This window comes from Seriola dumerili, unplaced genomic scaffold, assembly GCF_002260705.1.
Source record: "Seriola dumerili isolate Sdu_G_001 unplaced genomic scaffold, Sdu_1.0 BDQW01000425.1, whole genome shotgun sequence".
Classification (NCBI taxonomy): Eukaryota; Metazoa; Chordata; class Actinopteri; order Carangiformes; family Carangidae; genus Seriola; species Seriola dumerili.
In genome coordinates, this window is record NW_019174680.1 from 323,360 (window position 1) to 348,480 (window position 25,121).

The following is a 25,121-nucleotide window of genomic DNA, read 5'->3' on the forward strand; positions in this document are numbered from 1 at the left end:
GTAGCAGCAGGGAGCTGTTTTAAGTGAAAAAGACACCCACTGCTGGCCTAAATTCATCAGGTGGGCAGGAGCACATATGCATGCTAATGTTTCTTTGTGTCTGATGGATATGTAAATAAGCAGTTTTCTAACACATTTGTCATAAAAACAAGAAGGTGATAATACCTCAATGTTGTGTTTATAGCTTGTTTCGCTGCTGCCAATTGATCCTGCTTTAAATGCACATCGGATACGACCTTTGAGGCCTAAAGGTGCTAAATGAAAGTTTTTCCTGTTGCCACGTGTTAGCACTAACAGCAGTTTACTCACCAGTCTAGCAGAAAGGTTGCAAGTTCAGCATCGAAATTCCTTCCCCTCTGCACCTGCCAGGGCCAGAGGCATTATGATTTCAGGTTGTCTGTCTGTCCGTACATACGTATGTCCGTCCATCCCATTCTTGTAAACGTGATATCTCAGCAAGGGAATTTCTTTAAATTTGGCAGAAACATTTACTTGGACTCAAGGATGAACTGATTAGAGCTTGGTTTTCAAAGGTCAAAGGTCAAGGTCACTGTGAGTGGTCAAATCACTTTTTAGCCATTACTCTGTATGCAGCAATTATGACAAAATTTCACATGAATGGTTAATGTTTTATATGTTTCTGGAAAAACAAGCATGTAACTTGAAACTAGTCTGAGTGGCAGAGGCATAGAACCGCAAGGTGGTATTTCTAGTTCATTTGGTGAAGAACTTTTCTCTCCGTGAAAGGTGCTACACAAATAAGATAATAAGAGTGAGAATGAAACAAAACAGTGACATTGTGTCTCGTAAAACTCAAATAATGAGCTGAAAGATGCTGAAAGTTCATATAAAGCTGAGTGGAACTGCAGCGTGGTGATAATTCTCTGTGGATTATGAGTGACACCATTTGTTCCACTGTTCACTGGAAAACTTTATTCAGTAGCAGCTTTAATAGTTGGAGTGTTGTATATTGTTGCTGGAACAGTTTCCTCCAGAAAAGCTAATACTGTACTATTTGTCTAATATTTGATGTGTTTCTGTCATCTTGTAAAAATCAAATGAGCATAGAGTCGAAAACACGTAACCATATACATGAAAATATAAAGACATACAAAAGATGGAGAGAATCATCTCAACTCAAGTGGACTTCAGTTACTGTCTGTGCTGCTTTCAGGGAACCATATCACCTCCACTTAAAAGGAAACTGAAGACAAAATACACCAACAAACAAGCATCTCCATATCTCCATGTAGTCTCAGCAGTGTCGGCCTTCAGGTTACCGTGGTAACGCCAGGCATTGAGATGTGGTTGTGAGCACGTCTGAGTCAGAAGCTAAAGTGAGTGTCCCTGAAACTTGTGAAAGATAGCCTTTTTATCCAGGAGCAGAGCAGGCAAAATAATAAAGCCAGAACATGGCTCCGAAACAAAACCTCTGCAGGCAAACAGAGGAGCAGAGGGACGGCAAGGTCAGAGCCACACACACACACACACACACACACACACACACACACACGCACACACACACACACACGCATACACGCATACGCACACACACAGCTGTACCACGAGTGTGAATGGAAGATGAATATCCACCTCCACTTGATCACGATGTCTCTCTCTGCACAAACACACACACACACACACACACACACACCTCTTCCTGTGTAAAATCATCGTGTGATTTCACATGGATGTTTGACGTTATAGCAGTGCAGTAAACTGATCTAATCAAAATGTTAAAGTTGAATCATTTTCATGTTTGAAGCATTTTAGAACTTTATCATCAATAGGCCTCACTTTGTTTTGTACATCATCATTCACCTTGCACTTCTTCTTCTTCTGATGCTTTTATCTCAGTGTATCGACTTCATCGAGCAGGTGACACAAATCTCTGACGAGTATATGTGACAGGAGCAGTTTACATCATGTTATTCCAGCTCAGCCACTAGAGGTCAGGAGTGGATGCTTTTCAATAACCCACAGTCACTGTCAGTCTAAGCTCATTACTGTATGATGCATTACATTATGTGTTGTGGTCCAAAAGAGGATTACTGCATCTAAATAGGCTTATTCTATCTTTTTCTATTCTTTCCTTTGTTGTTTCATATTGTTCCATTTCTTTTTTTGTATTTATCTATTTTCGCATTGTCACAAAGTACAATCACTGAAGTGATGCATTTAAGTACAAGTTTAACTTAAGTTGAATATTTCCATTTCATGCTATAACACACTTCAGAGGGAAATATTTCCTTTAATACTTATTCAGCTGTGTTTATTTTACAGTTGTAGTTACTGGTTTATCAGGTTTTATATCTTAAAAAATAGCTCATGGTATCTGATGAACTGTCATTAAATAAGCCAACAGTATATGAAATAGTTAACATTAGCTTCACCTCAACCAGCTTCAGCAGTAAAATGTTACTTACATATTAATGCATCAGTAATAATTATCTAAGAATATGTAGTAACATGTCAAACATAGGGGATATTTTTCTGCTTTGACTATTATTAATTTCCACTTGAAGTATATTCTCCTGATGATATTTCCATATTTTATATTTCTATATTACACATAGCATTTTATCTTTAAAAGACAGAACGTTACCAGACAACAGGAAGAACAAATCACTGAATAGAGGACAAGTACAACAGTTTTGTCTGCGAACAAGGGGGATAGAGGTTGTCTAATGTTGTGTGTTTGTGTATACAAGTGTATAATGTGTGTGTGTGTGTGTGTGTGTGTGTGTGTGTGTGTGTGTGTGTGTGTGTGTGTATCAGGGAAAGAGAAAAAGAGGTCACAAGCTATGGGAAATTATAAAGCACTAAGTTCAGTAACATTTAGTGCATTACTTTAACTAGTCTTCCTCCCACACTGTCTATTATTAATATATTCATTGTTGTTAATTTCACCTTTTAATTGCTACTGGAGATATCAAAGATCTCAGAATATAACGACCTTCAAACACAGAGTCACACAGGCTTCTACAGAATAACAAACTTTATCACTGAGTGTTGCAGCTGTGGGTAGAGTCACTGATTGTCTCTCCCTGCCCTTTAGAAATAACAAAAATCAATGGAAACAACAGCTGAATGTCTCACAGAGAATGTACAAACCACTTCTTGTCTTTTAAAAACATTTTTTCTGAATTATTACACCAACATTATGTGACAACACAGATCTCAAATCACTGTTTCCTATAACGGAACCAGTGATTTCTCATTTCCTCCCTGTAGCCTCTAACCAGCTCATATCAGATAAACCCTGCCATCTTGACAGTCAGTAACCAATCAACAGGACAAATGACAGTTCTGAACCTTGTACAAACCTAATTTGTCAGTATTGGACTTTAGTTTTAGTTTTACCACATAAGTAAATTAAAGTGAGCTAGAGAGGAAACTGCAAGCTGCCTATACAGTAGATGATACAGTATATTAGTCTGCCTCCAGAGGTTTGCATATCATTACTGAATATGTCAGAGCAGAGTGAGGAGGTCAAGGCTGAACTGGTCCTCAGGTCCAACTCTGTTCATCCTGTGGATGATCTGTACCCTGACATGGTTGCATTCTTCACATCATACATCACTGTCCTTCACTGTCTTATTTTAAACAGATTTTTCTTAGATATGAAAAATATAGTTGACAGTCGCCTTTTTCATTCTGGAGCAATGTCTGTAGGTATTCCTTTCAGGCTTCATACAGCCCCAACGATCTCCACCAGTAAGGTATGAAGCCTGTGTGTAGCCTGGGTGTCGAAACTCAGGGAAAAAATGTTGTCAGTTCTCATCACTACTGATCACTGCTTGTTAAGTTTATTGCTCTGAGCACACAGAGGCAACTAGAGGCACCTCAGATGAACTTATTAACATGTTTATCAACTCTCTCCTCACCTGAAATTTGGCATAAGAGAACAACCTTTGGAGAGACTTTTTAAGTTTTCCACCATGTTTTAAATGCTGTAAAATTTCTCTGCTATGATTAATATTTTGTTTAACATGGTTTTCCCACATAAAAAGTGAAGAAATTGGAAAACTGAGGCTGGACGCACATCTATGCTTACTTTCTCATTGAGAAATCTGGATCAGGCGTTGTGCCCCACCCACCCTGCTGCCTGCTCTAGGTTGGCTTGTGAAAGAGCAGAGACTATCAAGATGGTCAGAGGAGGAAACTTCAGAGAGACTCAGGCACATGTTTGAGCCTCAGTAAAACCAGACTCAGATTAGGAGTCTGTTGTGACCAGAATCAGAGACTAGCAGACGTATCAGAATGCTTAGCATTGTTAACATTTTTTTATTTGTTTATGTTGTTTGTTCGCTTGTGGCTGGCAGTGTTGCTCTGTGTACCTACAAGGTTTGAGGTTTATTTTGCCCACCCCCATCCCCTCAAATTGACGAAATTGTTACTCTCACTTTTTGTCACTTTTGCTTCTCACTCCTGCTTCTATCTCTTGTGGTGTACCCCAAGGCTCCAGTTTAGGCCCATTTTTATTTGCATTATATAAACTTCCACTGGGCTCTGTTTTCAACAACATTATATCCCTTACCATTTTTACACTGATGTCATGCAGCTGTATTTCCCCCTAGAACTAGGTGACAAATCTTGAGTCTCTTGTTGGATGGCCTTAAAGTTTCTGCACCACATCTTCAGTCTCACATATTTGCCTGGTTGTTTAACCAATTTTCTCAGGCCTCCGCCCTCAAATGTCTGCACATATGCAAGAACACTTTTATCACATTTGATCCTGCTTTAAATATCATAAACAAATCATTGCTATATGTTTTGTTGGCTCAACATCCAATGCTGTGCGAATCATTTAAAAAAAAAAATATTGACATGACTATGACATGACAAACTGATTATAAGGTGTGAAAGAGGAAAACAATCTCTCCTCAGCCTCTCCTCTCCCCTTTTCTGCCTCCTCTTATAGTTTTTGGCTCATTAGCTGAAACAGTTCATTAATTGACTTCCTCCATCTTTTCAAAGGCGGACTTACATGTCCTTGACTCTCTTTCGGTCTCCTCTCGATATTTCCTCTTTCACTATTGTGTGTGGCCCTGATTTGTCGTCTCAAATAAAGGCCATAGTGTAGGGAGCTGTGGAGTGTTCCAGCACCTCCTCATGAAAGAAAACCAAGGCTAAGCAGCAGTGGGATCCCCATTATTAAACCCTTCTCCTACAAGGCTACAAGTACAAAACTACAAAAATTTTATTCAAAAATTTTTATATAAAAGCTTATCTTTTGTTTGTAATATACAATACATGGTAAAAGATTACCAATGGTTGAGGGCCCTTGTCACATTTCAGATGTGTCCTTGAGTTGTTAGCAGAGACCTTTCTCCTCTAAATTTCTCAGTTGGTTTCATTCCAATAAATGTATGAGGCCAAAAGACAAAAGAATTATCCAATATTTCACAAAAAGGGAAGATAACAAAAATTAATACAAATGTGTGTAGAAGATTTTTTTTCTTCTTTCCTCTTGCATTAATCATCTGATGATCCATCAGATTTATCTAGCCTGACCCCTATCTTTGGAATCACTGAACCAAACTACCAAACTGTATATAAGCTAACTGACGAACCAATAATGTTACATCAGTCACAGAGACATTAAACTAGCAGTGTGGGACGATTAACCTTAAACTTAAAAAAACAACTAATAGATGTATTTTGAAAAAAACTCTAGGCAAAGTAATATTTCAAAAAAGTGAAATGGAAACATTTTTTTCACATTCAAGTTGTGGCGCCTCCCGTATCATGCCACGCATCGACAGTGTTTGTGTTATTACTCTCACTGCCAGAAGAAGGAGACAAAAGTTTTGTACTTCAGGTTTTAAAACATTTTGCTGATAATACTCATATACATTTGAAATTAGTTAGTAAGATGAATGTGTAGCAGGATTGAAGGTAGTCTATCCATTGAATTTTGCATATGTATATTTTATAGCTACAAGAAGTCGAAGTTCTGGTTTGATAGGACGGTGGCAATGTTGGATTACTAAACAATTGAAGTCAGGGACTGCCCTGTGATGCCACAGATCTTCGGAGGGTCCCAACAGGTTCATGTTTGTTATGTGGTGTTTGTGGTACCTTGGTTAACTGTAAATTTCTTTGGTAATACTTTGTGCAGTACATTAATGAAAAGCACTAAGTTGACACCTGCGCATAATCTTTAAAATCCTGTCTTAGAGGGACCCTGGATAGTTTTAAAGTCTTCATTATTTTGTCTTGTGTGTAGTCTAGGTCCTGAGACATAAACACGTGAAGAGTGTATGGTGCTGTGTCCTCAGTTAGATTCCCGCTGATTGCAGTGCAGTGGCCTAAGCTTCAGTAAATTCCCCTTTTGATTAGAGCCACCAATAAAGCTTTACTGGCCACTGAGCTGTGACAATAGACAGTCTGCTCTCTAAATTCAGCCAGTCTGGTATGCAGGGTAATGAATGCTACAATGGTATGGCATAATACAAAAGCAGGACTTGTTTTTATCTGACAGTACTGGGTTTTTAGCTGTGTTACCAAAACCAAACGGCTGTCAGGATGACAGATCACTCTGATGGTCAGTTCTAACAATGTCAGGCCCAGATGGTTGTAATGAATAGTTTAACAAACAACTGGCAGTGTCTTTTCCAGATTTATGCATATAAGCTCTTCAGAAAACCACCAATATTATTACATTAGCACACTGACCAGTGCACCTTCAATACGTTTTCTTTTTGTGTGACATGTCCTACAGGTGACTCAATGCTCTGCAATGCAGCTGATGTGAACTTGAAATCTGGTGTGTTTACATCAACTTGTCCTCCAACCTCAGCTACCATATAAGTTTTTTGTCCCTGTACAATCCATAGAAATGTCTCCTGAAGTAGTTCCCTGTGGCAGCTTATTCATGGTTACAATAAAAGAAAAACATGGTTGCGCTTATGGAACGGTGGCAGTTTGTTTAGGTTTAGGTGCAATGGTCATGATTAAAAGAAACAATAATGACTACCTGTTTTCATCCACCCCAACCTCCTCCTATTATGGACTTTGTTGCTCTTTATACAGTGTCACCTTCTTTTGATCCAGTCACAGTTGCTAAGGTTACTATATAATGACTTAATAAATCCATAATCAATGATGTAATGTCATAGATTAATATTGCTCTACTATTACAGAATTTTGTTATTACTTTGCTTAACCTTTATTTGTTAAAAAAATGTTTTGCTGAGAACAGTGTACCCTGTTCACATTCACATAGGGACAAACATTCAAACCTGGGTACCAAGGTACCAGCAGGTACCTGCACATCTTCTTCCACTGCAGGCAGTAGTTGCTCGGGTCAAAAATCTTGGTGTAATTCTAGACTCCACCTTCTGTTTTGACATTTATATATATATATATATATATATATATATATATATAAAAAATCACCAAAATAAATCAATTCAACTTTATTTGTATAGCGCCAAAAATTTTAAATTAGAATTAATTTTTTTTTTTAACAAAGTTAAAATCGAAATACAATTCAACATTTAACGTAATAACGAAATTTAAAAAATAAAAAGGCAATTAAATCATTTTTGCAAACTTAATTCTTATTGTCAACATTTCCTGGAGTCAATTAGAATGACCAGTATTCGTAAAATCCCGGGTGAGTCTTTCCATGTTGGTTACTGGTGCATGATGCAGTGGGGAACTGGTGGCTCTGCCCATGCCTGTGTACATGTGACCCCGCCTCTCCCGTTAGTCCATGCTGCCACGGAACGGCTCAGCACGGACCGAGGAAAGATCCGGTACCGGATTACTCTCTGTTAGTTCAGTAAACTCTTTAAAATCGGTAAAGGTATAACCATATCACGGCTAGTTTACTATTTCAAAATAAAAACAAACGTAGCGTGCTCGCTACATTCTCCACCTCTTTCACCATCGCGGGATGTTCGCGAGATGTTTTGTCTCTCCGCCAATCACAGCGAGCTTCAGGGTAAACCACGCCCACTGTTCCCTGCCTGTACTAGCGAGCTGGAACATTTTGTTTATGAAGCCAAATTAGTTCGTGCAGCTGAACGGCCCGTGGCACTTCACCGGTTCTCTCTTCACTAACAGCACAAAGATATAAACTACTGACAGACTGGCGTTTAACCTCTCCGAACAACAAGCAGGTAGACGTCAGGACGTCAAACTTTATTAGTTTAGAGCTAAAGTAATGAAAGAGAAACACGTCCTCCCTTCATGCTTACTTTCAACAAAAAAGAAGTTATGGATATTTGCAACGGGAAGAAGAGGAGAAAGGTAAGCGGCGGTGTGCGAGGCTGCAGGCGGAGTGCGGCCGGGAAGATGAAGCGGGAGGCTTGCAAAGTCCTCCGCTCCCTCACGGTGGAGGACAACAATCACACTGAGCCAATGGAGGAGGAAGAGGACGACGACTGCTTTTCCATTAGCTTCCTCCGAAATGACCGCCTGGAGCCCGCCATGGTGGTGTCGCCCCGCTACAGTCTGCTCCGGGAGGTCGGCCGGGGAAGCTACGGGGTGGTGTACGAGGCTATTGCCAGGAAAACGGGGGCCAGGGTGGCAGTGAAGAGGCTCCAGTGCGACGCCCCGGAAAACGTGGAGCTGGCTCTGGCCGAGTTCTGGGCCCTGACGAGCCTGGAGAACCGACACCAGAACGTGGTCCAGCTGGAGGAGTGTGTTCTGCAGAGGAACGGCCTGGCCCAGAAGATGAGTCACGGAAACAAGAGGTCCAAACAGTACCTGCGGCTGGTGGAGACGTCACTCAAAGGTACACAGCCTACTCTCGTGTTTTGCTAAGTGGTTAGCTGCACAATAAGGCCAATACTTGTAATAATTGAACAATACATGCACAAAAGGGAGCTGCACAAACTCCTGTGAGTCCTCAGTCCTGGAGCACGTCTATAAAAATCAGTCTTAATAGGTAGTTTACAGGGTGATAGGGATTTTTCCAGCTTAAGCCTCAAATCCAAACTCTAGGAGCCTTTTTTATTTTTATTTTTTTTTAAATTAAAAGCTCAGTTGGCTCATGTTTTAATAAAATCACATTAAATTCAACTACAAATTGGTTAAAGATCTATTCAACGCATGCAAACTTGCACTTTGAGTCTGTACCTGATGGTGGCAAATGTAAACATAATTGTGGCTCAGGGTTACTAATTAAATTAATAAAAAATAAATAAAACTTTTCTTATTACAGTCATTTACATTTACATAATGTAAAGATTATTTACATCAAGATTTGACTGAGTTGCGGTTACTGTATCTGTACTTAACTTGCTAAATAATATCGAGAATATATATATGTTATAATGTTTATGTAATAACATAAACACACTATAAAGTGTATGCATAATTTAGGGCTCATTCTCTCAAATAGGATTTTGTGAATTAAAAGTAACAGTTATGTTTTCTCTGTCAGTCAGTGACATCCCTATAGGTTACCTATAGTAGGCACAGAGAGTACACTGTGTTGCCCTGAGCTCATGAGAGAACACAGTGTACTACTTGGAAACATGTTAACCCATTGCTTGTTGACTGTAATCTCACAACCTAAACAATGATGTAATGGTGTAATATTTAATATTCTAATGAAAAACGGCAGCTTTTACATCTTATGACAGCTCCATTTTAATTCACTTCTGTATGTATCATTGTTGTCATGAATCCAGTTTGACCTACTTATCACCTCCTTTGTTATTGCTCTGTAGTCCTCAGAGAAATAGACAGAAACTGTTAAATATATCTTCATCCAAGTGAAATTTAGAATTAAAATAGCAATATTAACCTATTCTGTTAAAAATGCAACCAGTCCAAACAAATCCATTGTTACAACTGAATCAGTGTTCAGTGTTAGCTTCTTTTCTTTTAATAGCCTGGCTGTTACGTAAGTGTAACCATTCAGGCTTTTGAAATGAAATATTAATCTTGAGCTGACATCTTCTGCAGCCACCAAGTGCTAATGTTTGTAGGATTTGGAAAACAGTGGAAATGACTTGTTTTTCTTTAGGCCCACTTAGCTTTTGTCTTAGTTTTTAAAGTTTAAAGACAACCATGAGATCAGGTAGTGGACTTCATTAAATGATCATCAGGCAAAACAAGTTTATTTATACAGTGCCATTCACACAAAGTGCTTTACTGAGGCATGGAAATACATTAATGACATTAAAATACCATTCAAAAACAAACAAATTTGAATAAATACAAATATTTAGATAACTCATATCAAGATTGCAGTGATAAAAGACATTTAAAAACAAGCAAATGCAAACGGAGCACTGACAAGCTCATAACACATCTTGGTCACAATTGTTTGGATCCTTAAGAAAACGTTTGTTTACTTAAAACAAACATGAGCCTTGAGCTGTCTCGACCAGCTGAGAGCGACGAAGCCCCTCTGCTGCTGATGAAACGTAGAAAGAAAGTTTGAGGTCTGAAGCCTCACACGAGAGGCTCTTTGAAGTGGCAGTGACACAGCAGAGTGTTTCTCCGTGATACTGTCTGTCACGTGCAGCTACGAACCGCAGAGAATGGTGTCACTTCCTCTGAAGAACAGACAGAGTACCTGTGCAAACCCTGTGGAGGACTTCTGTCTCTGACAAGTCATCAACTTATAAAGAGCACGTGGTCATGAGCCACAGCATCTCATCGCTCAGACCGAGAGTGATTAACATGTCAAATACTGTGCTGAAGTGGCTGTGAAAGCAGTGCTGTATTTATGCATACTTCACTTGTGTATGAGTCAGTGTAATGGTTTTGAAGAATGGAGTGAGTCCTGTTCAGACCTGTTCTGACGTGCATTAACATCCGTCTGCAGTGATCCGATCACAAGTGGCAGCTTACACCTGGCATTAGAATACGTCTCCACATGCGACAGGTACAATGTTGGTGCCCAGCAATCCACTTGTGATGAGATCTCACCTCTTCGCTCTATATGGAGATGAACACTTGTTTCTAGCCAGTTCGACTGTGACAAACGGGTCTGTTGTTGTTTGTTTGTTTGTTTGTTTGTTTGTGTGAGAGAGAGAGAGACTGGGGTACGGAGGAGTTGAGCAAGTCATTGCTCTGCTCACAGCTCTACAGTGAAATAAGGTTTTAGTTAGGGGTGAACAATTGATAAAAATATTATCAAAATCACAATATGGCCAAGGTCAATATCCAAATCACAGGCTAATGATAAAATGTGTCACAACAGACCGTAAACGAAGCTTTGTGGTGTGACAGAGACGCCGTGCCAAATCATATTCTCTTGACGTAAAAAGGAACAAACATGTTTGGTACAGGCACCAACAAATATCACATCATCATCATTTTTATATTTTTTCAGTCTAAATGAAATGCAAATATTACTGTTCCAACTGAAATTGTGATTCATATCATAATTGCAATATCTGCCAAAATAATCGCAATATGATTTTTTTTGCATGTCGTTCAGCCGTAGTTTTAGTTGTTTGAAACTGTGGCGGGACTAATCAGACTGTGGCAGAGGACGTCAGTAGAGTAGGCGGTCCTTCAGTGTGGTCCAGGACGCATTTGTGTTCACTGCTAAAACGATGTGGTCACATTTGGCCCAGACCACCTCATCCGGTGGGGTTGAGGGGAGAAAGAGGGGGTGGGGGTGTACTTAGAAATCTGCACTTGTGATCGGAGCACATCTCATATGGATGTTGATACCAGCTCTGAACTGGCCTTAAATGCCAAAGATTGAATTCAGTTATGTCACTAATCAGGTCATATCTTTCCCTCTCCAATCTGCTGCAGGGGAGCGTATCCTGGGTTACCCAGAGGAGCCGTGCTACCTCTGGTTCGTCATGGAGTTTTGCGAGGGTGGGGACCTCAACCAGTACATCCTGTCTCGCCGGCCCGACCCCCAGACCAACAAGAGCTTTATGCGGCAGTTGACGAGTGCGGTGGCTTTCCTGCACAAGAACAACATTGTTCATCGTGATCTGAAGCCAGACAACATCCTCATCTCTCAGAAATCTGGTTCTCCTGTTCTCAAAGTTGCTGACTTTGGCCTCAGTAAAGTTTGTGCAGGCCTGAACTCCAAGAACAGTGAAGAACACCCTGCAGCGGGGGCGGGCGGCAGAGGCAGCAATCAGAACAACATCGTTAACATCAACAAGTTCTGGTTGTCGTCAGCTTGTGGCTCAGACTTCTACATGGCCCCCGAGGTGTGGGAGGGTCACTACACGGCCAAGGCTGACATCTTCGCCCTGGGCATCATCATCTGGGCGATGATCGAACGGATCACTTTCATCGACGCAGAGTCCAAGCGTGAATTGCTGGGCACCTACATACGGCAGGGCACAGAGATCGTACCTGTTGGGGAGGCTCTGCTGGAGAACCCCAAGATGGTTCTCCACATCCCTCAGAAGGCCAGGAGCTCCATGTCTGAGGGGGTGAAGAAACTCCTCCAGGACATGCTCGCAGTCAACCCTCAGGACCGACCGGATGCCCTCCAGCTGGAGGTGCGGATGGACCAAGTCACGTGTGCAGCGTGACGACCCCCCTTTCCAAAACCTCTCCTTTTTACCCTAACGAGTCAAAGAAGGGACCTCTTCCTTCCCAGGTAAGCTCAGCTTCCTTGATAGCTTATTAGTGTCAGGACCCTCCTACCTTGTTCTCTCAGCTTTTTCAGTAAAACAGAAGAAGGTGCAGGTTTTTAACCCAGTCACACCATATGACAGCTAATTTCACTGATTCATCCACCTTTAACCTGAGAGGAGGAGCAGTCAGTGAAGCTGCTGCAGTGATTAGAGGGAATTAAAACCTGCAGGCTCCTCTGTGCCACACGACTCACCGTCACTGGCTTAAAGGGGACACTGGCCTTTGGTAACATGGGGCTGAACGCCAGTAATCTTCCTTTCAGCTGACAACATTAGCCTTTCCTGTCCTGGTCACCGGCCGGGACGTCCCTCATTTAACAGCTTCCCACAGTGTGAAGTCGCTGGTTGTTGTGGTTTACCACTTTTTAATGTGTGTTTCAGAAATATCTTTCCCCTGCTCTGCTTTACAATCGATAGAGAAGCCGTTTTTATTAGTGCCGGTAGACACACTGACAGTAGTACCGGTCAGCTGAGAGATTCAAGGAATGAGACACAGAAAAAACACTTAATCAGGAGGTGAAGCTGAACGTCAGCCCACCTGAGATGTTGCTAATGATCCTCAACTGTGTGCACCACAAAGTTGAATCGGGTACTGGGTTTATGAACGGTGAAGGATGTTGCAACTGGAGTCAAAGTTAATGTTATATTTATGTTGCCAAATCAAAACAGTAGTTATCTCGGGGCACTTTTCAAACAGGGCCGGTCTACACCGAGACACAACATTCCCTGTGAGCGAGAGAGAGACAGAGATAGGCCACCTGTTCACACGCCCTGTGTATAGTGTTTGCTAGAGAAAAGACTCAGTAGAGGAAAAGTGCAGACAGCAGTTGACACATTTCAGACTCCACTTGGATGTCAAATTGCTTCATAATTATGTGCCAGATATTTGTAATTATTACCTCTGTTGCATTAACAAACACCAGAGCATCTAAATCATATATGAGGCAAAATACATTACAATACTTTCTATCTTACAAGACGTGCAATTTTTATCTTTCATGTATTATTTACATTTTAGTTTGTGTCCACAGAGCAATCTTTACTCTGTTTGTGTCAGTTCTTACAGTTTTGTCAGGTTGTATTCTTTTTTAAAACATGGTCCCGACATGCGTTTTCATAATAATGTTTGAAATCCTGCTGTTCAGGCAGAGCAGGAGGTGACTCACTGCACAGCTGAGCCGTCAGGGTAATAAAATCATATTAGCTAGCAGCTAACATTAGCAGCTAGCCTGTTGTGACAGATTGTTTCTTTTTCTGCAACACTATCACGAGACAGGCCGCAATGCATGATGGTCTAGCTTGATTGATGTAGTGTACATCTTTTGTAAATTTTTGTGTGCTTCATGACAAGTTTGTACAGGGCCAGAGAGAGAGAGAATACTAATGATAATGATAATAATGATTGTAACCTTGAAGGCTGGAAGTTTTATCAGGCATGTTCACTATTTTCTGACATTTTCTGGACAAAATGAATTGAGAAAATAATCAGCAGATTAATCAATAACGAGAATCATATTTACAGTTGACAGTGTGAGGGATAATTTCACTATTCAGGTTGTATGTTCTCTTCCTTATTGGGAAAATAATCTTTAATCCTGACCTTTAAGAAAACTGCTGAGAAATAATAAATAATTCATTAACTGGACTTCTGTCAGTGAACCTGACCAGACATCAGGCGACATGCTGGCCTAGTCCCTCCAGTCCAATCATTTCCTAAACTCGACTGCTGTTCCTGATTTCTGCCAAAGATTCCAGCGTCAGTGTCAGAGAATCAGGATTAACAAGAGTGAAAGTGTCTGCTGCAGAGCGCTGACGTCAAGACACAAACCTGAACTACTGATACAGTCAAAAAGAGGAGTGATGATCAACCAAGTTGTTCCCCATCACTGCAGGATTCTTGCTTAAAGGGAATTCACAAATACAAAAGTGTGTGTCGAGGTGAGGGAAGGTAATAAGAGGTGTGCTGTGGCCTCGGAGGGTGGGGGGAGAGGTTGGTGTAAGAGCACAGCTATGTGAGCAGGAGGGAGGACAACTTTTAGATTGGTACACTCTGGGCCGGAGGGCAAACCGCCTGGCTTTGATTAAACACACACAGCCAGGGTGTGTGTGTGTGTGTGTGTGTGTGTCTGTCTGTGTGTGTGTGTGTGTGTGTGTGTGTGTCTGTGTGTGTGTGTGTGTGTGTGTGTGTGTGTGAGGCAGAAAACAATGAGTTATTGGCAGAGATGCTCCAACAGTCAAAGTTTTTTGGCATTACCTGACATGTGTTCAGGACATGTGCTGTATCTGGTTCATATCCACACCTGGCTGTGAATTACATCTGTGATGTCACTCCCTCCTGTGATATTTATGTCACTGACAGTGAACACAAAGCCTGGATTATTCTGATAAGTGCATCACTACCTCCTGTTTGCTCACTCAGTCATTTGCATGTTTCCTGCTGCATCAAACCTCTTCATTCCCACCACTGTGCATTGTTGCTGTTTCTTTGTTCAGAATGAAGGAAATGGGACCGACTGACACATCTGCACTGTGGTGTTGCACAGATGCCAAATAAATCGTATTCTCCACGTTTGTTTGATACAGACCCCAGCAAAAATCACATCATCATCATTTTTATATTCTTTTCAGTGAAAATCCAAAATGACCATTACGACTATTCTATCTGAAATTATCACAATATCTGCCAATATAATATGATTTTTTTTAAATATCGTTTAGTCCGAGCTGAAATGAAATTTTCAGCCACAACAGCTCAAACCATCTTCTAAAACACAGATGATAAAACAGTATTGTTATTATTTTTCAGCCGTAGGATTGTCACATTACATTTTCCTGTTATGTCGTAAAACAGAATAAAACTGTGAGTTGGATGAAAGTGTGAAAGTGTATTCATCATATATTATTTCTTCCACACTCTTTAATTACTTCCTGCTTATGCTTCTTCTGACTATGAACGTAATCACATTAATAATCAGAGTACGATGTTTACATTATCTTTAGTAATCACATAATGATTGTATTACTGGTGTTTATTTAAACATACAGCAGGCCACTGTTAAATCACCATAGTAACGAAGAGTTCAGGAAGTAGTTCTCCATCCGTGCGTCCAGTGTAGCTGCGGTGTTTCTGGTTTAACAGCACTGTGCAGGCGGCAGGTGTGTTTTCCGTGTTTGTTCTCAGGAAAACATCACAGCACGGGAAAAGGGCAAAATTAGCGCGTTCATCCGGGTGTTGTGTTTCAATAAATACCCGCATCTACTGCGGACTCCTTTGACCTGGGAGTGAATGCCGATTGTGGCCTTTTACATTGATGACAAAAGCCTGATGTTAGCGGGTCTTAGTGATTTTTTATTTTTGACCGGTGCGAAAGGGAATAATGACAGACGATACTTTCAGTATTTCCGAACTTTTGGAAATGCCCAAACAGAAAACCAGCTGACACTTTATATGAAAAAAATTATCTTAACTTTTGCTTTAAGAATCATGACTCAACCTCACTGATTTTATTAGATTTGAAATGTCCCACACCCTCCCCCCTAAACCAACCTGCACACTCAGGAGGAACTAACTTTCTCAGCAGTGACAGTGAAATAAAAGTGTCTCTTGAAGATGTTAATCGTGTTCGTTTGCTATTTAGAGCAGAAACTCCTTGGTCATTGTAGCACGTCAATCAGCCACCGAGTGGATGCTCAGTGACCCAAACCATCCGTCTGTTTGTTTGAACTTGAACCCTCCATTGACCAGGACTAATCCCAACGTTTGTTTGACAATTAGCTGTCCAATCCTGCAACCATCCTCTGTTAACCCCTCATTGTAAGCCCCTGCCCAGCGACGCCGCCGCCTCGCTCTGTGACGCAACACCTCTCAGCTCTCGACTGTCAGCGGGGTCGCCGATGGACTCTGCTGCAGTTTGGCCTCGTTCTCTTGTGGCATGATGGGATAGCATGTTATGCAACAGGACCACAGCATTGCACTGGTTCAATGGGAAAACCTGTCATCTGTTGGAGAGGGGGATTAGAGACTGTAAACAGAGGGTGGGGGTGGGGTTGGGGGTGGGGGTTGTTGGGGGGGTGTAGTTGTTTCTGCTGCATGTGTGTATTTATGTCAGGAGCTGCTGAAGTGAGTGGGCAGCTGACGATGTCACAGATACTGGACACAACACTCAGAAAACCAGTTGGAAGTATCTGGGCAGTGTGTGGGATCTGGATCAGTCAGTGCGGGGAGGGACATGGTTCAGTTCGATTGTGTTTATTATTGATCGCCACTTTATCTTGCCGTCAAATAGAGCTTTCCTTGGCACTGTATTGTTGGTGTAGCCGGGCTTGAATGTAGCTGTGTGTTAGTTCAACAGCTGCTCCTCCTGGTTTGTGCTCTGATCTGCGTTCTCAGCTGTGAGACCGTTTATAGACAGGTGTTTGTCTTTCCACATCATATCAGATCAGCCGAATTCACCACAGGTGGACTCCAATCAACATCTCAAAGATGATCACAAGGAATGGGAGGCACCTGAGCTAAATTATAAGTGCCATAGTAAAGTGTCTGAATACTTCTGTCAATGTGATATTTCAGTTTGTCCTTTTTAATAAAGTTGCGAAAAATGTGATGCGTTCACGTTGCACACAGTGCTGAAAAACATATGAGCCCGTGTTTGGGCAAATACTGAATATCTAATGACATGGATCAGGACTTGTCAACGTCATATCATAACCATGTGTGTCTCTGTGTTGTCGCCCCGCCCATCGGTCACACCCATCCTCCCTGTCCATCCCCTCTCCCTCCCTCGCCTCCTCTGCTGGACAATGAGAGCGCCACTCCTGGTTCAGGGCTTATGGAGGCTTGCGTCGGGAACATTTTGTCCTCTTGCTGGCTGCCAGCCGTGTGTCGCCTTAGTCTAAACCAGGCCAGAGCGCTGTAAGCCCCGACCCTCCTACATCTACAGTCTTCACTTCATCCTTTTTGATTTCATTGACAGCCTGATCAGGCTTTTTACAAGTTGAGGCATTTTCAGGGTGTTGTCCTTATACTGCACCCATGAATGCCTCCTAATGAGTATACTGATGCCTCCAAGCAGGTTTTTCTCTGTGCAGGCCTTCCAAAGCAGTGTAGATTTTAAACAAAGACAGTGGGCTTTGAGGGAACGCTGGTCTTGCTCCTCTAAAGGAAATGGGGTTGTTTGGACAGCAGTTTCAAGGCAGGGTACGGTATGTTCTGCATGGGCTCAGTCAGCGGGGGGTATTATGGAGGGGCTGAGAAATGCCAGAGGGAGGATATCTTTATGAGATTTTGGGAGTGGGTGTGATGAACGCATGGACGTTCTTATGCAACATAGTTGTAAAAGTGAGTATTCAGTGGCTGTAATGGTTGTAAATATTTCCTTAGGGCCCTCAGGGCTCAAAGTGAGAACTGCAAAAACAAGTTCCTACACAAATGATTCAGAGGAAACACCTCTTTATGTTCTTGTGTTTATTCAAAGGTTGAAAACTGGAGAGTGAGAGGAAAGAGTTCTGTAATCTGACCCCTTGCTTTTTATTTTTTATGCCGTTTGTCCATAAAAATCTACAGTTAATGCTTCACCTTCCAGCACCCCGTACAGTCCTGGACATCCTGCGATCCCACAGTGCTCTGTCATAACATGGATCCACATTTCTTCCACTCCGCTGTCCCCATTCATGGTGACTGTGTTGGAGCTAATGGGTTGTAAGCTCTTTACACTGTGTTAATCTCATCGCAGTCTGCGCATCAGCTATCGCAGCCCCACAATCACCGCAGGTGCTGTATGTGGTCTGGCCTCTCGGTGGTTTCTCTTTGGTTTCACTGTTGTGGTGACGGTTCGTTTTGTTTGAGAGGCTCTAACAAAGCTGACAGGGTTCATTTTGACCAATAAATAATGGATGGAAAGAGGTGTGGTCAGCATCTGTTGCAGAGAGCAGAGATTTGGATTTGTTGTTCGCTGCCGTTATCGACTGTGTGAACTTCAAGATAGCAGGATCATCTGAGGGATGCACAAAAAACAAAACCTTTAACCAATGTGAGGCTTGGCCTTGGAAAATATTAGTCCTGATCGAATTTTCAGCTATTGATTTTGTCTAAAGACTTTATGGGGATAAAATTTTCAGAGATCAGACAAATTAGATATTTTTTGGCTCCAACATAATCCCATCTCGTCTGTTGAGTTTTTGTGTGTTTTTTGTGAGAAAATGTTGATACACGATAGTTTCACGATATTATGTTTTGTGATATCGACTGACAACAGGCCCGTCTGTAATCATTGAACTGGTCATCGGGAGCATCAGGAGAAAACCTGCAATTTGTCAATAGAGTTCTGTTGACATTTATTTACACTCAGTAACACTCAGTTCTACAACAGACACACAGCAGTCATTCTGGATACCTTATCATGACAGCATGAAACATCTCTTAATGGCAGCTCTCTTATTAGAAAGCACAAGGACCCATTTGACTGACTGTTGTTGACTTTGCTCACTGGTCATCAGAGCTGACCATCATACTGCTCTTTGTCCTATATTCTTTGGAAATGCTTTGTCAGTTTTGCATCAGGGGGTACTCACACACCTAAACTTACATAATGAATAGTTCTTTTGAATGCCAGCTATAAGGAATGTGTTGCTTTGCATGCTGCGCAGCCACAAAACCACCCGAGGTTGTAAAAAGCCAACACTCCGCTCTCTAACTGGTAATCATCATAGAGAGCTGCCACAGCGTCCCAGGCTCACAATAAACCAGCCCCCATCACTTCCCCCACAGATACCGGTCTCTGCTGGTTTTTAACGAGTCAGTCTGCTTTGGGTTATGCAACAACAAAAGGCTGGCAGGACGGCTGAGAAGGCAGCAGGCCTGTGTTAGTCCAGGATTTGCTGGGCTTTGACCTTCACCTGGTTTCCTTCATTTTGCTTATTTATGTAGCAGAAAAATGATACGCCGACTTCAGCAAGGGTCTGACCAGAGGGGGGCAGGGTCAGATGTTAATATGTTGTAGCATGTCAGTTTAATCAGGGTTCAGCATGCAGCAGCATTCAGAGCACAAACGCTGACTGTTTCTGTTACAGGTCCAGCTCTGTGTAGTTTTACATCTGCTCTCTCAGGCTTCTTTCTGGAGCTCTAGTAACAACAGGTCAGCGAGCCAATCAGAAGAGAGGCTCAGTCCAGGTGGGCGGGGCCTGGAGCATGGCTGAGAGCAGTGACTGCTTTTTTGTGACATCACAAAGTTACAAAAGTCCTGGCGGCTCGTTTTAAGGCTCAGTTTCTGAATACAGGCTGTGTGTGTTTCTCTGGGCTGAGCGCTTTGATACTTTCACAGTATTAATATAGAACTAAAACCTGCTTTATAATAAAAAAAAAGACATGGAAATCTCACTTTATACAATATGGGACCTTTAAAACAAGAGGCACATGCACATTCCTACACTCTACATGCATTCATACATGATTGTCTGTCATTAGAGACACAGACAGAAGTCTGGTCTCTGAACAGGTGAACATGTTTACACTTCACACATGTCATAAATGGACCTGTGTGGTCGTTACAGTGGGATCAGTGGGATGTCATTTTAGGTCTGGCTGGTAATGTGATTCTTTGCTGCTGTGTAGAGGAAATAGTTCAGAGGTCAGAGGTCAGGGTCCTCTACAGAACAGCACCAATAGAGCAGCGTCTTGGGGACTTGATTCCATGTCCACCATTACCCTCACTCTCTCTGCTGAGGACGACACCAAACAAAGCGGTCGTCTGATCATCTGACAGAAAACAGCCTTAAGCTTCTTTTCCAACTGCGAGACAATCGTGGCCGCTACTGTCAACACTTTCTCTGTTTGCAACCAAATACAACACATTCAGAGTGTAGAGTTGTGTAACACATCTATGGCAGGGTGTGTACTCAGGTATGAGAGGCATGCTCGTAAAACGTGTGCATCAGGTCACAGAGCTCAGAAAATTCACACACCATGTATAGAGGATGCTCAGAGCTGCTTCTGTAAAAACATGAGACGACAAAGGCAAAGCACTGAGCTCAGAGCAGCCAGTTCTGTCAACAACACTGGGGGTTTTAAGAGTCTTGGTCAGAGCGTTGGGGGTAAACGACAGAGGCCTGCTTTGCTCAGAGATGAACAAATGACGTTAAAGTAGCTTCTGTCAAACCTTGGACCAGAACACAGGTGGATGGAGGGTTAGGGTTTAACAGGATCCGTTGTGAGCTGACAGCCCTGCAGTGATGTTAGAGTTATCTGAGAGGATCCTGTGGACTGAACTCACTGTGAAGATGAGTTTCATGTTTTCAGAGCCAATATCTGCTTTTGTTTTTATTTGCTTGAGGGCACAATTTTTCCAGTAGCACCACTTTGTGAATAGTAAACTGTACAGTACATATTCCTCAACAGTGACATAAGCACTTTCCGCGTCTCCATTCAGCACATCATCTCTAACATGCGTGTTTCCTGCTAAGCTGACCCACTTGTGTTTGTACCATGTGTTGTGAGGTTATGCAACCCATGGAAAGAGGAACAAGCTGCTGCAGGCCGGAGCTGTGGCGTGTGAGCCGCTAGGCTATTAGTGGAGCACAGCACTGAACCAAACCTGGACACATCACAGGCAGGAAATGCACTCAGGTGTCAGGCCGTGTTGTGAGGTAGATGTAGAAACCCTGTGTCACAGCCAGTGACTTCACTATTGTCAACCAGCTTGTGGCTTTGTTGTTGTCAGATTAGTTTTTTCTGATTGTGAAGGTGCAGAAATCAGCTGATTATATCCAAAGCGTGTTCGTATTTAATTACATGTGATGATAATTGTTATAAAGTGGTTTTCTTGTTTGCTGACCTGTTTGTACTTTGTGTCTCCGCAGCTTTGTTTACGACATGGACGTGGACTTCAGTGGAAAAAAGGACTCAGACACCTGACAAAACTGAACTGTGAAGAATCCACAATCATAATTTGAGCGGGAAGTGACGGACTGGCTGATGATTCCAAAACTCTGTATGCAAATCAGATCACAGCAGTTTACCTCCAGCACCATCCACTTACAATCGACCCCTCGTTACGCCGCCTTTGCTTAAACACTGAACCAAACAAAGCCAGTGTAATGCCCCACCACCACCACCACCACCAACACCACCACCACCAACAAGTGTGTGATCACAGCCAGCACGCCAGCATTCAGGAATCAGAGGCGTGATGTGTAACACAACTGTCCTGCCGTGCTGGTTCTCGCTCTCTTACACAGACCTCGATCCAGCTCTGTGACTACCTCCGCCTTCCGGTTTAATGCCCCACCCCCCACCCCCCCCGAATCCATGTTCATACCTTTTATACAGAGCCACAAAGGTGAATAAAGGCTGTGTAACAGAGGTCACGGTGGAGCAGAGGATGTTTAACTGGTGGATGATGACTGGATGTGACAACCTGGTTTATATCTCTTGTTTTATATTTGTTGACTCTTGTTCCCAGCAGCCTGCTCTCCCCTGTCATTGGTACTGGACTGGACTGTGGCTCAGGTCACTGGGCTGGATTAGTGTTCTGAAGTCAAAGCACGGGCCATCCAGTGTTTAACATGTGTGTGAACATCACACTGCCCCGAACATCCTTGTGCCTTCAAGATGATTCACACCAAGTGCGATTGGATTTTTAAATAAAACGATTTTTTTGGGTTCCAGTGTGAGAAGCTCACACACCAAGACAGACTTTATGAGTCTCTTGCAGGTCTCTGTCTGTAAAAATGCACAATTGACCAATAGACTCTTTTGCTTTCAGTGATGTCACACTCTTAAACAATATCCCAGGCTGCAGTAATATCACATTAGACTGTGATCACTTGGTTTCCCTCCGCTGCCCAGAAGCTCCAGTGCAATCGTGACGCTGAGTCTCCAAATGTTTCTCCGTCAGTGTCACGTTTGCTCGTGTTAAGAAGGTTTACAGGGATGTTTCACAGATCTTTGCCACACAGGCAGAACGAATGTGAATGTTGATGGTTATCATGTTGTTTTGAAGGTGAACTGTATAATTCACACCTTCAGAAGTAGCTGGCCTGTAGCATCTCCATTCAGTGCTGCGCAACTGTTACCAAACAATGTTTAACAGGAAATTCAGACTGGTTTTATTGGGCATCGATTTCTGTTGAATCCAAAGAGCGTCTGTTGGACAAATAGTCATAAATCTTTGTATCATCACTGCAAAGATCAGTATTAACATATTTGCTAACTTACGTCATGTGGTTGTCTAACTTTGTACTGAATGGTTTTTACACTGGGGTTGAGTGTGTCAGTGTCGGACTCAAGTTGATGGACACACGTGGAAATACTGAGCATTGCTCTTCCTGTTGAGTGAGTGCATGAAAGTCTCTGATTGTTGTGATGTGAATACTGGGTGTAAACAGTCTGACACCTGAGCAGTATTGAGCCATCTGTGGCTGAATCTGATTCAAGGGCTCTCACAGGAAATTTGAAGATTTGCCATCTGGAAATAATCCCCAGAAGCAGCCATGGGATTCCCATCCTCACGCCCCCCCCCTCCCCTCTTTACTGAAGTGCTCCAGACTCTTTGCAGTGGCATGTAGCTGTAGTGCACGCTCAGGCAGCGGTTTGGTTGTAGCTGCTGTCGGTGTTGTGAGAGTGGGGTTAGTTAAACAAAAATATGGAGCCACAAGTCACACGACAGTGAGATGGTACTTGAGATGGTTTGTATGTTCCAGACCTAGAGAGATTTTAGCTTTCACTCTCCTGCACAGACCAGAGGAATGACCAGCACCTGCCTGTGGTTTCACAGCACTGTGTAGCGTTCAGGTTGCGTTCAGTGACTCGGCAGTAGATGTAGATTTGGGTCTAGAAACAACCTCTCTCAGTCTCATTAGTGAACTTGTCTTATTTTCTGATACTTTGCTTGAGTGGGATAGATTTTTACCTCAGACTGGATCTGAACTGACCTCCGACTGATTTCTCTGTGTGCTGTTCTGCTTAACTACAGGTGACATAGAGCTGTTTCCTTTATATTGACCACATCTGCTGCACCTGTTAACGTTTATATTACAGAGCTAGTCCTCACCCACCACCAGATTACATTCATATTGTTTCATTTCCACAACTACAGCTCCCATCAGGTCACATCAGTGTCTGCAAGTGTACGCCTGAAAGCCTCAGTGTTTTTCAAACAACTTAGCATGTTTTATGCAGTTTTGCACAGTCTGCCCTCCTGCCAAGTCCAACCCTCATTTCACTGTACATTGTACCTTGGCATGTGACAAATAAAATGAACTGCTGTTTAGTGGCAGCATCGCGTATACATTAAACATAAAACACTATAATACAGTAATATATTATTAAAAAAACAACTGAAACATAACAACGATATATATACAACTGGATTAGTGTGTGAATTCAGGAGGAGCTGCTTCCGATTGAATGTTTCAGTTTGATTCAGTAAATGTCACTGATCCTGAAAGTGTCATTTACGACTAAGACAGAGAATTAGCGTATTTGTGTTGAATGTCATTGCGCCCTGACACTCACAGGAGCTGTAGTTGTTGAATGAAGGTGTTTGATTTTTCTCTTTGTGCTAAAGGACGAGTGTCGCTACTAGAAAGTCTGTTATTTTCCCTTTTGGGATGTTGAATCTCAGCAGTGTTCAATCTACCCGTTTCTCTAGTTAAAGATAAACATGGTTAAAAGGCTGTTAGTGGCGTTGCTGTGTTGATAGTGCGTAAGATAGCTGAGGATCTTTACAGTCATCGTCACTAACCCTTGTTGTCCACTCCCCTGCTGTCACTGTGTTTCTGTATGAGCCGTTGGTTTAGCTCTCTTCAGTCTAGTGATGACTCCACTTGAAAACACTTTACACTATGCAAAATGTTTCACTGCCTCACTGTAAACACCGTACAGAGCCACGCCCTTCTCAAACAGCTGTGTGTAATATCTTGAACTTTTTTCTTAGTGCATATTTCCAGTGTGTACAGAGAAGCTTATTACAGATGTTGTGTTTAATAAGAACTGTTTTTGTTAATGAAGCTGACAGGAGCCATTAGATGTTTGAGGAAGCATCACACAATCATTTTTTTCTTTTGTTCTTTTTTTTGCTGTAAATATGTTTGTTAACTTTTCTTGAAATAAATGATCAAAACTATGACTGTCTGGATTATGGAGTATTGCATTGCATGACATTATGTAGGAAAAAAAGCATTTATAGCGTCAAAATACTGGAAGATGAACGGACATTTGGTCGTTATGATGTTGATTCTGTACAAAAAAATAATTCACCAAAATAAATGTTGCCAATCATTGACATATCCCAGACGGTGTTAATCCCCAAAAATATTAATATATAATATTTTTATAGCAGTTTTTTAATTGAGGTGAACATTTATGTTCTTTAAAGGATGCACGAGGGTGAAGTTACAGTACTTAAGTAAAAGTACTTGAAGTGGTGGAAAACAATAGAACCCTTCATCTGTTATTTATTTAGTTTTTGTTTTATGCCTGAAAACACAGTGGAAAGGTAAGGTAAGGTGTCCTGAGAGGACAGGTAACCAGAGAGAGAG

The 25,121-nt window shown here is 42.0% G+C and overlaps 1 protein-coding gene across 1 annotated transcript; it reads left to right on the top strand.

Moving 5' to 3' along the window:
• Positions 1–8,038: 8,038 nt before the first annotated feature.
• Positions 8,039–24,658, top strand: LOC111233801 (serine/threonine-protein kinase 35-like). The gene is made up of 3 exons (XM_022761700.1): positions 8,039–8,749; positions 11,740–12,550; positions 21,441–24,658. The coding sequence occupies exons 1-2, from the start codon at positions 8,203–8,205 to the stop codon at positions 12,480–12,482; spliced, it is 1,290 nt and encodes a 429-aa protein (XP_022617421.1). The 5' UTR covers positions 8,039–8,202; the 3' UTR covers positions 12,483–12,550; positions 21,441–24,658.
• Positions 24,659–25,121: the final 463 nt, after the last annotated feature.

Bases quoted from the DNA above. Each gene is read 5' to 3' on its own strand.
- LOC111233801 (XM_022761700.1), top strand. From the start codon at position 8,203: ATGCTTACTTTCAACAAAAAAGAAGTTATGGATATTTGCAACGGGAAG. The intron at 8,750-11,739 runs GTACACAGCCTA...AATCTGCTGCAG, and splicing joins GGTGGAGACGTCACTCAAAG to GGGAGCGTATCCTGGGTTAC.